The sequence below is a fragment of the Hemitrygon akajei genome, chromosome 5, assembly GCF_048418815.1.
Source record: "Hemitrygon akajei chromosome 5, sHemAka1.3, whole genome shotgun sequence".
NCBI classification, from domain to species: domain Eukaryota; kingdom Metazoa; phylum Chordata; class Chondrichthyes; order Myliobatiformes; family Dasyatidae; genus Hemitrygon; species Hemitrygon akajei.
In genome coordinates this window covers 61,749,089-61,763,925 of record NC_133128.1, presented here as the reverse complement: position 1 = coordinate 61,763,925, position 14,837 = coordinate 61,749,089, and the positions used below count along the sequence as shown (strand labels likewise).

The window sequence follows — 14,837 nt, the reverse complement described above, 5'->3', positions numbered from 1 at the left end:
GGAAGTGCGTGGCTGCAAAGGGCTGGATACGAAATTTAAACAAGGGACTGTGTGGTTCACCCAGTCAAAGTCAATGGTGGTACCGTCCAGGGAAGTAGCGAAAGTGATGGGGACCCACAAATTTCCCCAGAGTGCCTGAGGGTGAAGCCCTCTTAATGGACACTCCGGAAGACCATGAGGGAGAGTCAGGATTTCCTGCTGGGCTACTGGTGAGGCCTGAATTGCAGAAGGCCTTGGTTGCAGGATGGCAGTGATTGTCAGAAACATCAAGAAGAGGGAGGTCACCTTCAGGCAGGGGATGTCCTTGGCACATTTGTTGACAGTGACAGTAATGTCTAGTCCCCCTGTGAGGCACAGGGGGAGAATCTATCAGAAAAAGGGGAAAAGTTGATCGCTGAGCCATTCAACTTCAGGGACTCCCCAGTTCCTGCAGGTTGGAAGAGGAGGCTGGTAGAGAAGATGTTGAAGCTGGAAGGTGTCTTTTCCATTGACAAGTTTGATGTGGGTTGTTCCAAGAGCACGCATCACACTATCTGGGTGACAAAGGACACCCCGTTCAGAGAAAGGTCACGGCGACTGGCCCCTGCAGAGCTGGAGGATGTCCGGCAGCATCTGTGTAAGTTGAAGGAAGCTGCAATCATCACCGACTCCCGAAGCCCCTGTGCGTCCCCAATAGTAACGGCCCGAAAGAAGAATGGGAAGGTACGGATCTGTGTGGACTATAGGACTCTGAACAGGCGTAACGTCCCCAACCAGTATACAGTCCCAGGGATCGAAGATGCGCTGGCCTGTCTGAGTGGTGCGAAGTGGTTCAGTGTGTTGGAGTTGAGGCACACATAGAAAGAAACCATTACATTAGCAGTGAAACCTTACAGCACGTTACTCTCCGCCCACCAAATTTAGTCATGTCCTCATGACTTTGAGATAATTCGCCAACCCTTCCTGCAAAACACAAAGTGTAGAGGGCAGTGGCATCACTCCCCAACATGGTAGAGATCACTACCTGTTCCCCTGGTGCTACATAGGCCAGCCTATCCGGTGGTCTCCTAATTCTCTGAGACCTCCGTACCCCCTCACCTAACTCTTCAGGTTCAGACACTACTGGGGATACTTCGTCTACCTGGTAAGGCCTCCCCCAACCTATCACTCATACCCACCTGCAACTCAGACCCCTGCATACAATACAATTTACCTCACTCCAAAGAATTGATATTGTTTTATTGCATGACATGATCACCAAAATACCAATAATCCTGCAGTTCAATAAAGATCTCCTTAAATACTGCAGGAAACTTGCTTTGTACAAAGATTGACTGCACAGTGCCTGCATATTTTAGACATAAATCTTTAACTACATGTTGTCTAACTTACCTGATGCATGCACAAGGGACTTGTGCAAAACAAATCCTTGCGTTTAGCAACATGGCAAAAACGAAAGAACTGCCATTGCTGTGACAGATTCAGTTTATTGTGCTCGTGGAAAGATTAGTACTACCTTAGCATATGTTTCTAACAAGGCAAAGTATTGTGTTTTGAGGAACACAAATGCTCTGAACTACTTGATGTTGCAGGAGGTTCTCTGGGTTTGCCCTTGCAATATTATAGAATATAAGATATCAGAGCAGAATTAGGCAATTCAGCCCATCGAGTCTGCTCTGCCATTTTATTATGGCTGATTTATTATTCCTCCCAAGCCTTCTCCCCATAACTTTTGAAGTGCTTACTAATCAAGAACTTTTCTCCACCTTAAGTATAACCAATGCCTTGGCCTCCATGGGGGCATCAGTGGTAATGAATTTTACAGATTCACCACACTGCGAAGAAAGAAATTCCTCCTCACTCATCTCTGTTCTAAAAGGATGTTCTTCCGTATCCTGTGGTCGTAGACACTCCCACTGTAGGCTTTTCAATATTCTAAAGGTTTCAATGTGATCCCCCACCGCCATTTCCCCCACCCCCACCTCACCCACTTCATTCTTCTAAACTCCAGCAAGTACATGCCCCAAGCCATCAAACTCTCCTCATATGTTAACACCTTCATTCCCAGGATCATTCTCGTGCACTTCCTTTGAACCCACTCCAGTGCCAACACATCCTTTCTTAGACGAGGGATTGCCTTCAAAAAATTTATTACTTCAAGTAACAGAGTACATATTATAATGCTAACACAGCGTAACACACACAAAATGCTGGAAGAACTCAGCAGTTAAAGCAGCATCTATGGAAATAGATAAATAGTCAACATTTTGGGCTGACACCTTTTATCACACCAGTCCTCATGGAGGCATCAGAAGTGGAAGGAGTGAGCAATTTCAAGTTCCTGAAGGCCTAATTTCTCTGAGGACCTAATCTGGTTCAAACATATTGATGCAGCTATAAATGAGACAAGAGGGCAGCTCTATTTAGTCAGAGTTTGAGATCTGGTATGTCACACAATCGCAGATTTCTACTGATGTAATGTGGGAAGCATTCTAACTGGCTGCATCACCATCTGGAATGGAGGGCGGGGGATGGAGCTACTTCACAGGATCAAAGTAAGCTGCAGAGAGTTATAAATTAGTCAGCTCCATCATGGGCACTAGCTTCCTTAGTACCAAGACATCTTCAAGGAGGGGTGTAGGGGGCTCTGGATAGAGGTAGTACCTTTGATGTCTGGTATGCTGTTCCCTACCAGACAGGGCAGACGGGCATCACTGGTCCTCATCCATCTCCTAAATCTCTCATGTGTTGGCTCCAAGTGCCATATCCCGGTAAACCGCTTCAGCTGGTGGGCTAAACCACGTGAGGGGGTGGTGTTAACATGGCACCACTGGGCGAATGACTTCCATGATGAAGTCACCGGCCAGGGAGGAAAGGTTCTGAGATGAACTATAACGGCCACGTGTTCACGGCCAAGGCGAGCCACCCAGTTGGAGGAAATCGGCTATTGTCAAACCTGGAGAGGGATGGGCTCCGCCAGGTTTCAGATGCCCAAGACAGGCTGCATGATGAGCACACCAGAAAGCAACTTCATACCAGACCGGTCGCAGCCTGGGTTACCAATGACCGCGCTATCTGTCTCACACCAGGGCGGATACAATAAACATGCTACTGCTGATTCAATACAGAAGATCCGTGGCAGAGAGAACATCACAATCGCCACATGGGATGTAAGAATGCTGAACCAAGCAGGAAAACTCAAGGAACTCACGCATGAGATGGAAAGATACAACTGGCACCTCCTCGGGCTCTGTGAAGCCAGATGGAAGAATGCTGGAGAAGTGCATACTGAGGAAGGTCATGTACTCTATTATAGCAGAGAGTAGAACAGACATGAAAATGGTGTAGGGTTCCTAGTCAACAAATCCATTAAGAACGCTGTCCTAGGATGCCAACCAGTGTCAAGCTGGCTCATGACCATCCACCTGCGAGTAAAGCCATTCAACATCACAGTGGCACAAGTCTACGCCCCAACAACAGACTACGATGATGAACACATTGAAGAATTCTATAAGAAACTACAAGATGTCATCGACAAGGTGGACAATAAAGATATTTTGATCAATCAGGGTGACTGGAATGCCAAAGTGGGCAGAGACGTACAAGATGATTGGAAGGGATCTTATCAGCCCCTCATGCAATGACACCTCCAATGAGAGACTACGGCTGCTGTAATTTGCCAGTTATAATAACATGGTGCTGCCGAACACATTTAGAGAGCACAAAGCATCCCAAAGATGGACCTGGCATGCCCCAATGGTCAACATCACCAGACTGACTACATCCTGGTGCAAAAAACGGCACAAATCTGGTGTGAACAGACCAAAGACCAGAACATTCCCAGGAGCAGACGTGGGCAGTGACCATGACCTTGTCATGACGAACATCAGTGTGCGCTTGAGGAGAATCAACAAGCTAAAAAAACAGCCGGCTGAGATTTGACCTTGAAAAACTGAGAGATCCCGCCATCTCTGAAGAATTTCAGGCAGCAATTGGGGGAAGTTTGCACTAATACTCCTCTTTGATGAAGACCTGGAGACCACCACAAATAACTTTAAAAAAAGCAAGCAAGATTCTGGGGAAAAGCCACCGCAGGTCTAAACCATGGGTCACTAACAAGATACTGGATATATGTGACACAGGAAGGAAATTAAAGATAAAAACACAGCAGAGGGAAGAACAGAATACAGGAAAATCAATAAGGAAATCAGGAGGGAAATGAAGGAAGCAAAGCAAAGATGGATAGCTGAACAATGTGCGGACATTGAAGACAGCCTCTCCAACAACACAAAGAAGGCATTCCAACTGGTGAAAGATCTTACCAAAGGAAAACAAGCCAAAGTGAACACCATCCAAGACAAAAATGGCAAAACTCTCATAGAAGAAAAGGAAATAATGGTAAGGTGGGCAGAATACTCTTCAGAACTGTACAACTACCAGAGCAAAGGGGATTCAAACATGCTGAATGTACAGGAATCTTCCAATGAGGATGACTATCTAATCATGCGTGAAGAAGTTGAAGCCGGGAAGTCAGCAGGAGTTGACAACATCCCTGCTGAAATGCTGAAACATGGAGTAGAGGCCACGATAGACATGCTTACCACTATCCGCAATAAAATCTGGCAGACAGGTGAATGGCCGACACCTTGGACTCAGCCGCTGATCATTGTGCTTCCCAAGAAAGGCAATCTCCAACTTTGCCAGAATTACCGTACCATCAGTTTGATCAGCCATATAAGCAAGGTCATATTGAGAATCAGTATTGAGACTCAGAATCATATTGAACAGGCTGAGACCTCATTGCTGAGGAACAAGCCGGCTTCCATAAGGGCAGAAGCACCACTGAGCAGATTTTCAACCTCCGCACCCTCTGTGAGAAACAGCTGAGAGGGTTCTACCACGTCTTCATAGACTTCAAGAAGGCATTTGACAGAGTCTGGCATGATGCCTTATGGGCCACCATGAAGAAATTCAACATGGGGCAGAGGCTGTTTCATACAATCCATCAGCTTTACGCCAAGGCAACCAGTGCAGTATTCACACAAGGCACCATCGGGGAGTGGTTCCATACCTCTGTAGGAGTCTGTCAGGGCTGCCTCCTCTCCCCCACTCTCTTCAACGTCTTCCTGAAATGGATCATGAGTGTTGCCCTTGAAGATCATGTGGGCACAGTCAGCATCCGAGGGAGGAACATCACAAACCTAAGATTTGCTGACATTGATGGCCTTGCAGGAAAAGAGGACGAACTGGCCAACCAGGTCAGCCATCTTGACAGAGCCTCCACAAAGTTTGGAATGGAAATAAGTGCCGAGAAAACCAAGCTCATGACAAATGCCTACAGTGCCATCACAACAGACATCTCGGTCCATGGTCAGAAACTTGAGACAGTGCAGCAGTTCAAATACCTGGGGGAATCATCAAGTGATGAAGGATCAAGACCAGAAGTCCTGGCAAGAACCGCACAGACAATGACTGCACTATTCAAACTCAAGACAATATGGAGGGACAGCAACATCACCGTGAAGTACAAGATCAGACTCCTGCGTGCATTGGTATTCTCCATCTTCCTGTACACATGCGAGACATGGACCCTCACAGCAGAGCAACAGAAGATACAGGCATTGGAAATGAGATGCTATCGCAACATCTTGGGCATCTCACACTTGGACCGCATCACAAACGAGCAGGTCCGCAAGTCCATCCACCACCACATTGGCTCCCATGAAGACCTTCTCACAACGGTGAAGAAAAGAAAGCTGAGGTGGTACGGTCATGTAACAAGATCCAGTGGCCTTGCAAAGACTGTTCCACAAGGAACTGTGGAGGGGAAAAGGAGAGGCAGACAGAGAAAAGATGGATGGACAACATTAGAGAATGGACAGGGAAAACATTTGTGGTGACCCAGGCCCTGGAACACAACGGTGACAGTTGGCACAGACTGGTGCAAAGCTGGTCATGACGGTGCCCCAACGACTCCACCAGGAGTTAAGGGCACAAGAAGAAGATCATCTCCAAGGAGCAGTGCCTCAAAAAGGTGGCATCCATTGTTAAGGACCACCACCACCCAGGATAATGCCCTCTTCTCCTTGTTATCATCAGGAAAGAGGCACAGAAGCATGAAGGCACACACTCAGTGATTCAGGAACAGCTTCTTCCCCTCTGCCATCGATTTCTGAATGGACACTGAACCCATGAACACTACCTCGCTACTTTTTATTTCTATTTTACACTTCTTACTTTTTAATTTTTTTATGTATATATTATATACATATATACACACAGTTACTATAATTCAGAGTATTTAAATCTATATTATTCTGTATTGCATTGTACTGCTGACACAAAAGTTAACAAATTTCACGATGTACGCTGATGATATTAAACCCGATTCTGATTCTAATCAGGATTGGAAAGGAACAGGAAGGATGACAGAATAAAAGGTGTAGGGAGGGGAAGGAGGTGATAGGCGAAGCCAGATAGGTAGGAAAAGTAGAGGACTAAAGAGGAAGGATTCTGATAGGAGAGGAGAGCAGGCCATAGGAGAAAGGGAAGGAGGAGGGCTCACAAGGGGAGTTGACAGGATCCCTTCAGAGATGGCAGAAGTTGCAGAGAATGATGAGTTGGATGCAGAGGCTCAAGGGATGGTAGGTAAGAACAAGAAGAACTCTATTACTGTCAGGAAGGTGGGGTGAGCGTGGATGTTCAGGAAATGGAGTAGATGCGGGCAAGAGCAGCATCAGTGGTGGAGGAAGGGAAAACCTGTTCTTTGGAGGAGAAGGACATCTCAGATATCCTGGAAAGGCATGCTGCACCCTAGGAACAGATACAACAGAGACAAAGAAACTGAGAAAAGGGAATAGCAGTTTTACAGGAAACAGGTTGGGAAGAGGTATAGTCACGACAATGTGGGAATGAACAGGTTTAAAAAAGATGTCGGTTAATAGCTTGTCTTCAGAGATGGAGACAGAGAGATCAAGAAATGGGAGGGAGGTGTCAGAAATGATCCAAGTGATCTTAAGGTCAGGGTGAAGTTGAAGGCAAAGTTGATGAAATTCATGAGCTCAGCATGGGGGCATGAAGCAGCATCTATGCAGCAGAGGAAAATTTTGGGAGAATTACTGTGGAAGACTTGGAACATAGACTGGTCTACGTAGCCAATGGAAAAGCAGAATGAAAAATTGTTGAGGATGAGTACCAGTTCTGCCATAAAGAAGGTGGTGGCAGTGGAGGGGAACTGAGAAAGAATCAGAGAGTTTTAAGGCTTTCTTGGTGGGGATAGAGCGCATTGGGGCTGGACATCCACGGTGAAGAGACAGTCAGGGCCAGGGAATTAAAAGTTCATGAGGAGATAGAGGACATGGGAAGTGTCGTGGATGTAGGTGGGAAGGCACTGAACCAAGGGCGATAGAATGGAGATGAGGCACTGGGACACGAGTTCAGTGGGGCAGGAGTAGGCAGACAATGGGCCTATCTGGACAGTCAGGTTTGTGGATCTTGGGTAGGAGGTAGAAGTGAGCAGTGTGGGATAAGGGAACTATGAGTTTGGTGGCAGTGAATGGGAGTTCTCCAGTTGATGAGGTCAGTGATGGTGTTGAAGACAGTCTTCAAGGGGCAGGTACTAGGAGGTGTCTGAGAGTTGCCACCTAACCCCAGCAAGGTAGAGATCAGTCCACCACACTTCAACAGCACTTCTAATGTCTGTGGGTTTGTTGGCAAGGTTGAGATTGGTGCGGAGAGAGTGCAGGGCAGTATGTTCAGAAGGGGTAAGGTTCAAGAAGGAGAGAGGAGTGCTGAAGTTGAGACTATTCATGTCTCATCAGCAAATTGAGATGAAAAGATCCAGAGTAGCCAAGGAACCAGAGCAGGGTGTCCAAGAAGAGAAGGAAGGGAGAGGAGTCATCAGTGCAGGGTGTGGATTTCTTGACAAAGAAGTGGGTTCAGAGACGGAAGTGACGAAAGAAGAGCTTGGCATTGTGGCGGGTGCAAAACTCACTAAGGTGTGGCAGAATGGGAACAAAAGTAAGGCCCTTGCTGAGGACTGAATGTTCCACCTCAGAGAGGGGAAGGTGAAAATATGGCAAGGATTAGACCTGGGATTAGAGAGAGGAAAAGAGTTGATGGTGCCAGCAGAGAGGGAAGGGATGGGGTATTCAGGGAAGGTGGGGTGGGAAGAAGAAGGAAGCTCCGAGGACTCAAAATTTGACGGCGATGGAGCCTGAGAGACCCAGGATTGGAAAGTGGTGATGGGGGAAGGGGAGCCCAGAGGTCCAATGGCAGCAAGGAAAAGTCTTATCCTGGACTGGCTGGTGGTCACAATCCAGGCTGGAGCCAGAATAAGATGGTTGCAGTCTACTTGTAGTCTGTAGGCATCCAAGGTCACAGGAAACACAGTTTTCTCATGTATATTAGCAATTACACAAAAACATAGGTGCAGATAACTTGAGAATGTCATTTACATCTAATTACATATAAAATGAAACACATACACAAAATGTATCAAATATATGGAAGACATTTAATATCCCACATTAAGACTTCATATAAATATTTTTCCAATTCAACAAAAAAACCTTCAGCGTCTTCACTTCAATATACAAAATAACATGGGGTCAAACAGACAAACGTTCAATTAGTCATTATACCCAGATTCAAAGGTAAAGAATACTTTGTCATAAGTGTCAAGATTGTAGAATTCCATTACAAAAATAAACACCAATTTTACTCCTGATGCCTCAAAATTTAAACAACTGCTTTATTGTCCCAGATATTCAAAGACTGTAAAATATATTTTTTATTGCTCTACTACTTACTTTTCAAATTCTGACAAACTAATTTAGCAAAACCAAATAAATTTGTGCCTTATAGAGCAGGTTAGGAACAATGATGAAAGAAAAATCTTGCACAAATAAATTCAGGAATTTACTATTTAAATATTATTGGATCACACAATAACTTAGAATAAAATTACATGCAGCAATTATCAGCTACATATTTCTTAATACTTAATCAGTCAGGAGGAATTCTGAAAAAATAAAATGCACCGATCAGGCGTACAAGGAGTTTAAGTAAAAGAATTGAGCTAACCATACCAGCACACACATTCCCACATTAACACAGGTTACCATAGGATCACTGGAGATCAGGTATCATCCATTTATAATGAAAACATGTTGTATTGAGATACTTAGGACACTTCAACAGCAGTGTCAAATTATTACAATAAGACCTTAAGATATAGAAGCAGAAGGAGGCCATTTGGCCCATCAAGTCTGCTCTGCCATTTCATCATGGCCGATCCAATTTGCCTCTCCTGCCTTCTCCCAGTAGCCCTTCAAGCCCTAACCAATCAAAAATAATAATGAGTTCTGAATGTTATTTCAATGAAATTCAAGAATAAATATGTATTTATCACAAATTGAAATACTTGGGAATGGGTTTGCTCCAATTGTCACACAGATTTCAGTTATTAGACCAGAGTAATCCTTAATTTTTTTCATGGAGTACCTTAACCAGAACTAGGGTCTCAAGACATTCATCTTCAACAAAAAAAACAATGTTTTGAAGACAACACTACAGGTGAGTTTGAAATTTAGCTGGCAAACTCAACTTTACAAGATTATCTATTAAGCCGTCTTTTGCATGTGCAAATATGACTGAACTTGAATAAACGTCTTTCCCCAAATCAGATCTCTGTGCAAGTCAAAGAAAGCAATTTCTACGAATGTACTAAATAAAAGTGCATAGAAAATATTTGTTCAGCAAAATATAGTACTGTTTAACAGCAGCAGTCCTTCCTGAATTTAGATCATAAAACTGTTGATTGAAATACAGATGCACCAAGGAAAGCACCTGTCATTTCAATTTAATGTGCTCCACTTATATTGTGTACTCGTGCTGCAATTTTAATCAATTTTAATGCTTTGTGATGACATATTCACAAGCTCTTATTTTGTAAAACAAATTTAAAAAGTCTTTCAACATTATCTCTTCAAGGTCAGAAACAGTTACATAATAAATAGGAATACAATAGTCGGAACATTTACATTTCCTTACTTCTGAACAACAACCACCCAAGTCTTGAAGTATGACACACTGCCTCATTTCGAAAAAATATATGCATGATCATGGAATGAAGAATCTACAAAAAAAACTATTTTCATTTGGAAGGATTTTTTACATCACAGTATTCCCACCTTAAATGGCAGTTGCATATTACAGATGCCTTGAGAAATAACTTGAAGAAAAACTATTTTGATGGAATTGCCTTAACTCACTAGTTCCTTCTTCCCAGATCCCTCCAGGTAAGTTGTGGATGATGTAACTAACAGCCATATTACTATTATGCTGCTATATGTGTGGAGCTTCAAACCAAGACGGGCTTCATGCAAGTATGAAAACTACATTTTTAATAAGTGTCAAGAGTGCTCATATATCTTGCAGTGATACTATATCACAACTTGTCAATCAGGAGCAGAAACATAAATAAAATGGCTTCAATTCATACACTTAATCCCAAAATCTTTGACATTGAGATTTTGCACTAAACAAACCATATAATCCTCGTCTTACTGGACTAGATCCTTTTCGTTAAAAATCAATTAACTTTTGTGAAACAATTAAATCATACGACAGCTTCAAGCTGAGTGGCATGATACAGAAAAAAAGGTGGCAGGGAAAGGGCCAGTACATCATAAATCGTTCACCAAGATATTTAAGCACTAGATTGTGAAATAACTACTGAATCTAATTTTAATGCTAACCAAGGAAAACCATTTCAGTTTTCATTTTAAAGGTATCAAGGCCATCAATGCTTAAGGTTATTCTATTATCCCGTCCATATTTCTTTGAAACCCCAAAATTCACTGAATTTATAAATGCACAACCTTTTAACATGTATTTACAGGATTGATATTATTCCATCTCAGAACCAGTACAGCATTTCTTGTCATTCAGTTTTCATTTACTATAGCTTTTGTTAATTTTACTGACCAGCTAAGTTGTGATGCAATTGATACCCAGCTAATAACCTAGAATTTTCTTGTGGATCAATCATTTATCATACAAATTACAATTGAGGGTCACGCAAGAGAGAAAGGTTAGAGTGATCTTGGCAGTAGATTAACAGGTCTGCATAGCATCGTGGGCTGAAGGGCTTATACTATGTTGTACTGTTTTATGTTCTATATTAGCAAAGGCTGAATAAATAAGCATAGGCTCCATGTCTCATCGTTATTTCCCCTTTCTTCTATTATTTGCCATGGGAATAAATATCTTGTGATCTTTCTGAACCAGATTTGTTCGTAGAATAACCAAATAATTTCATAATTATTACTCTTAATACTAGACCTTTTTTCATTTCAGATGTATTTAATCATTGAATTTAAATTCTCTATGCCATGGTAGGATTTCAGCTCACATCTTCTGAACATCATTTCAGTCTCCTGGATTGCCAGTCCGGTTACTTAAAGAATGAAAGGAAAAAACTATAAATCATTCTTTTTACAAATCTGAAGGCTTAGGACAGTTCTTTCCCAAATTAAGTTTTGGCTTGCTCTCAGTTTTGCCATCTTAACACTCTTTGGCAAAGCTGTTCCAGGTGAATACTCGGAGATGACCATTTACTATTACAATCACCGACTGAAACAAAAACCAACAATATAACCATTCCATATAATTTTTTTAATAACTTATGTTTGCTTAAAAAGTGTAAAGATAATTCACTGCAGATTATAAAAGAACAGAGAACTCTCAAAACAGAATTTTGTTTGGCTATTCTGACAAATTTTGCAACCCACAGAAGAAATGTGAACATAAATTATTTAAATACAATGAAAAATATTTTAACTATCTACAGAAGAGACCTGATAACACTATCTCGTGTACGTACTGGTTCTTCTCCCTGGTGAAGAACACACGTATACAAACATATACACAGGCAGGCAAACCAATCGAAACAAAGCACTTGTGAACATTGTTGACAGTCCTGACAATGCTGAGTTGCATAAATGTTCAAGATACAGCATCTCTTCAGATTAACCTAACTGCCATTTTCAAAAAGAACTGTCTTGGTCTTTTAGAAAATGTTTCCTGGGTTAAAATGCTACTTTGGCAGAAGCTAGAAACTGGTCATTTTTAAATAACCATTTCTCGCACAGGTACGGGCCACCTTTGGGTTCTGTTACTACAGTTGGGTAACAGTCAATTTTTGGCCGTAGGTCAGAAAATATACAAACAAAAAAAATTAACACCTCCACAGTATTGTCATGATTAGCATCAAAAACACACAAGTCTGATAAGAATAAAAAATTACCATAAGTGGTAAATGAGAGAGTGGAAACTAGTTCTGTCATTCAGAGAAACCAACATATGTACACGAGATGGACTTCTAAATTTAATACCATGGGGACCTTGCTCATATGTGAAAGGTTTCCACAAGTCAAGTGTTTTCTAACCTGTGGACAGCCTACATATGTATTTTGTCTTTGTAAGAGAAGGGTAGCAAAGTGAGACAAACAATAAGCAGCCAATCAATTATCAACATTTTTCCTATTGCTGAAATGAATGCTTACCTCCAATATTTTTTAGTCAAGTAAAATTGTATCAGAAAAGATTACAATGTCAATGTTAAGTGTAATAGATCATAAAAACAACTTACACTGCAAGGTTTGAGATTTAGGGTGTGGGATGATGCTATCATGTGGGAGGTTAAAGGGTGCCAATTTGGACTAATTAAGTTCTCTAATATTGCAAATCACAACAAACTAATTTTCAGTTTAATCCTGTTAACCTGCACCTGCTGGGACCCGAACTTAAATGCCCCAAAGTAGGTGCATAAAGATTTCAGCCAGAAGACTTGCTCCACAACTGTCTAAGCCAGATAAACAGAATGTTCTCAAAGGTGAAAAATGAAGAAAATCCATCCAGTCTCACTGTGCTCAACATTTTGCAACTCTTAATAGTGAAAGATGGCACTAAAAGCATTAAATATTGTTCATAGTGCCACCACTTTTGGGATTTTACAAAGTTATAAGTTAAGCTAAGTTCTTAATTGACAAAGATATGAAGCAGCTTTGGAGCTGACTTGACTATCAGTTCCGATTCTACCATTAACAAATCATATCATCTAAATATTTTAGCTTAGTATCTCTTGTTTTACTAAAATAGTATTTACTATTTTCAAAAGCTTCATATTGAGAATTACTCCAGATACCATTATGTAGCTTTGGAAGCTCAATTTCAATGTCTAGAGTAAGTCACGACAAAATACATTTACCATAGAATGTTACAGGCAAAAAGACTAACTACATTACAATTCTTCATAAAAGGCTAATAAAGACTGAAGTGCAAAACTGCTTTGAATTACTAATCAGCATGTGTGCCCATAACAGCAATAAAAGAAACTTTAGCAGTAACTAGAGGAACCTTGTCCACTGTTGATGCAGCAAAGGTAAAACATGGATGTCTATAGTGGAACCACAAATCAGAATACTGGTCCAGCAGGTTGCAGGTAGAAGAGGATTACCGGTTGGCCTTATATTTCGAAGCATCTCTAGGTTCACTGCTAGGATTGCTCCAATCATCTGCTTCTGGAGTGGTTTGGTAATGTCGCCAGGCTGATTTATTGAAAACAGGAAGTCGTTCAAAAGATTCACTTGACAAAGCCTAGGGGAAGAAAAAAAAGAAAATAATTTAAAAATTTAAACCAAAATCTTCAGTGTTATGAGGCATAAACTTTATCAGCCAGGCTTCGAGACCAAGGGCACAGATGGTGTCAGAGTGTGGAAAAACAGATTGTGCCTCTGATTAATCCTATACATAATGAAAATTAGCTTTACCAATAATTGTTCTCACAATGTTGTAGTATGCAAAACAGCTTTTTTAGACAATTGCATTACAATTTAATTATTCTTGATAGACTTCAATGCATACTGCATGAAAGATTGTTTGTAAATGCACAGATTCTTTCCCTTTTTCAGGTTTTAACTTATGATAATTTTAAGCAAGCTTCCTTTTTACATGCAAAACATTTAAATATTAAATTAAACAAGCCTATTGCAAGGTATGAACAAAATTGCACTACTGTATTTTTAGGCCATAAGAATACCTAATACCTAATCTTATGAATAGCTATCTTAAGAATAGCTAATCTTACAATTAGCTACCAAAGATAGTTCAGGTCAGGATTTCTATTAAAAAAAGGATAATTAAAATGATCATTTTAATGTGATTCAATGTTATGACAAAAAATTTGAAAAGTATATAGAACACAGAAATTAGGAAGCTAAATTTCTAGTATCATCATCTGTCGAGAAATTCTCTATTATTGTTAACTTGTTTTGTGACTTGATTGCAAATCAGCATTGGTCATAGTAGCAGGAAAACTGCTGTATAATAACAAAGGATAGAGTTTCTCTTCTCACTTGAACTTTGCTTCTCTAATAATCTCAGCCCCTTTTCTGAATGAAGAGAAATCTGATTCAATGAATTAGCTCTACACTCCAAAGAGATACAAAACAATGTGTGACTTCGTACTACAAGCAGATTTAAATAACCTGTTGCAGATATGGAGAAGTAAATAACCCATTGCAGGTACAGAGAATTAAATACGTGACCCATTGCAGGTACGGAGAATTAAGTACGTGACCCATTGCAGGTACGGAGAATTAAGTACGTGACCCATTGCAGGTACGGAGAATTAAGTACGTGACCCATTGCAGGTACGGAGAATTAAATATGTAACCCAGTGCAGGTATGGAGATATAAATAACTCATTGCAGGTACAGTGAAATAAATAACCCATTGCAGGTATGGTGAAGTACAGCACAGAACCAGGCCCATCAGGGCCATGTAGTCCACGC

At 41.3% G+C, this 14,837-nt stretch overlaps 1 protein-coding gene across 4 annotated transcripts in view; it reads right to left on the bottom strand.

Moving 5' to 3' along the window:
• Positions 1-8,475: 8,475 nt before the first annotated feature.
• LOC140727826 (pyruvate dehydrogenase (acetyl-transferring) kinase isozyme 3, mitochondrial) overlaps positions 8,476-14,837 on the bottom strand; it is a 76,122-nt gene continuing 69,760 nt past the window's right edge. For all 4 annotated transcript variants that reach the window (XM_073045619.1, XM_073045620.1, XM_073045618.1 and 1 more), the window contains 2 exons: positions 13,502-13,641; positions 8,476-11,440 (listed from right to left, as the gene is read on the bottom strand). In XM_073045619.1, the coding sequence (XP_072901720.1) occupies positions 11,413-11,440; positions 13,502-13,641 (168 nt within the window). In that variant the 3' untranslated portion in view covers positions 8,476-11,412. The remainder of the gene's footprint in view (positions 11,441-13,501; positions 13,642-14,837) is intronic.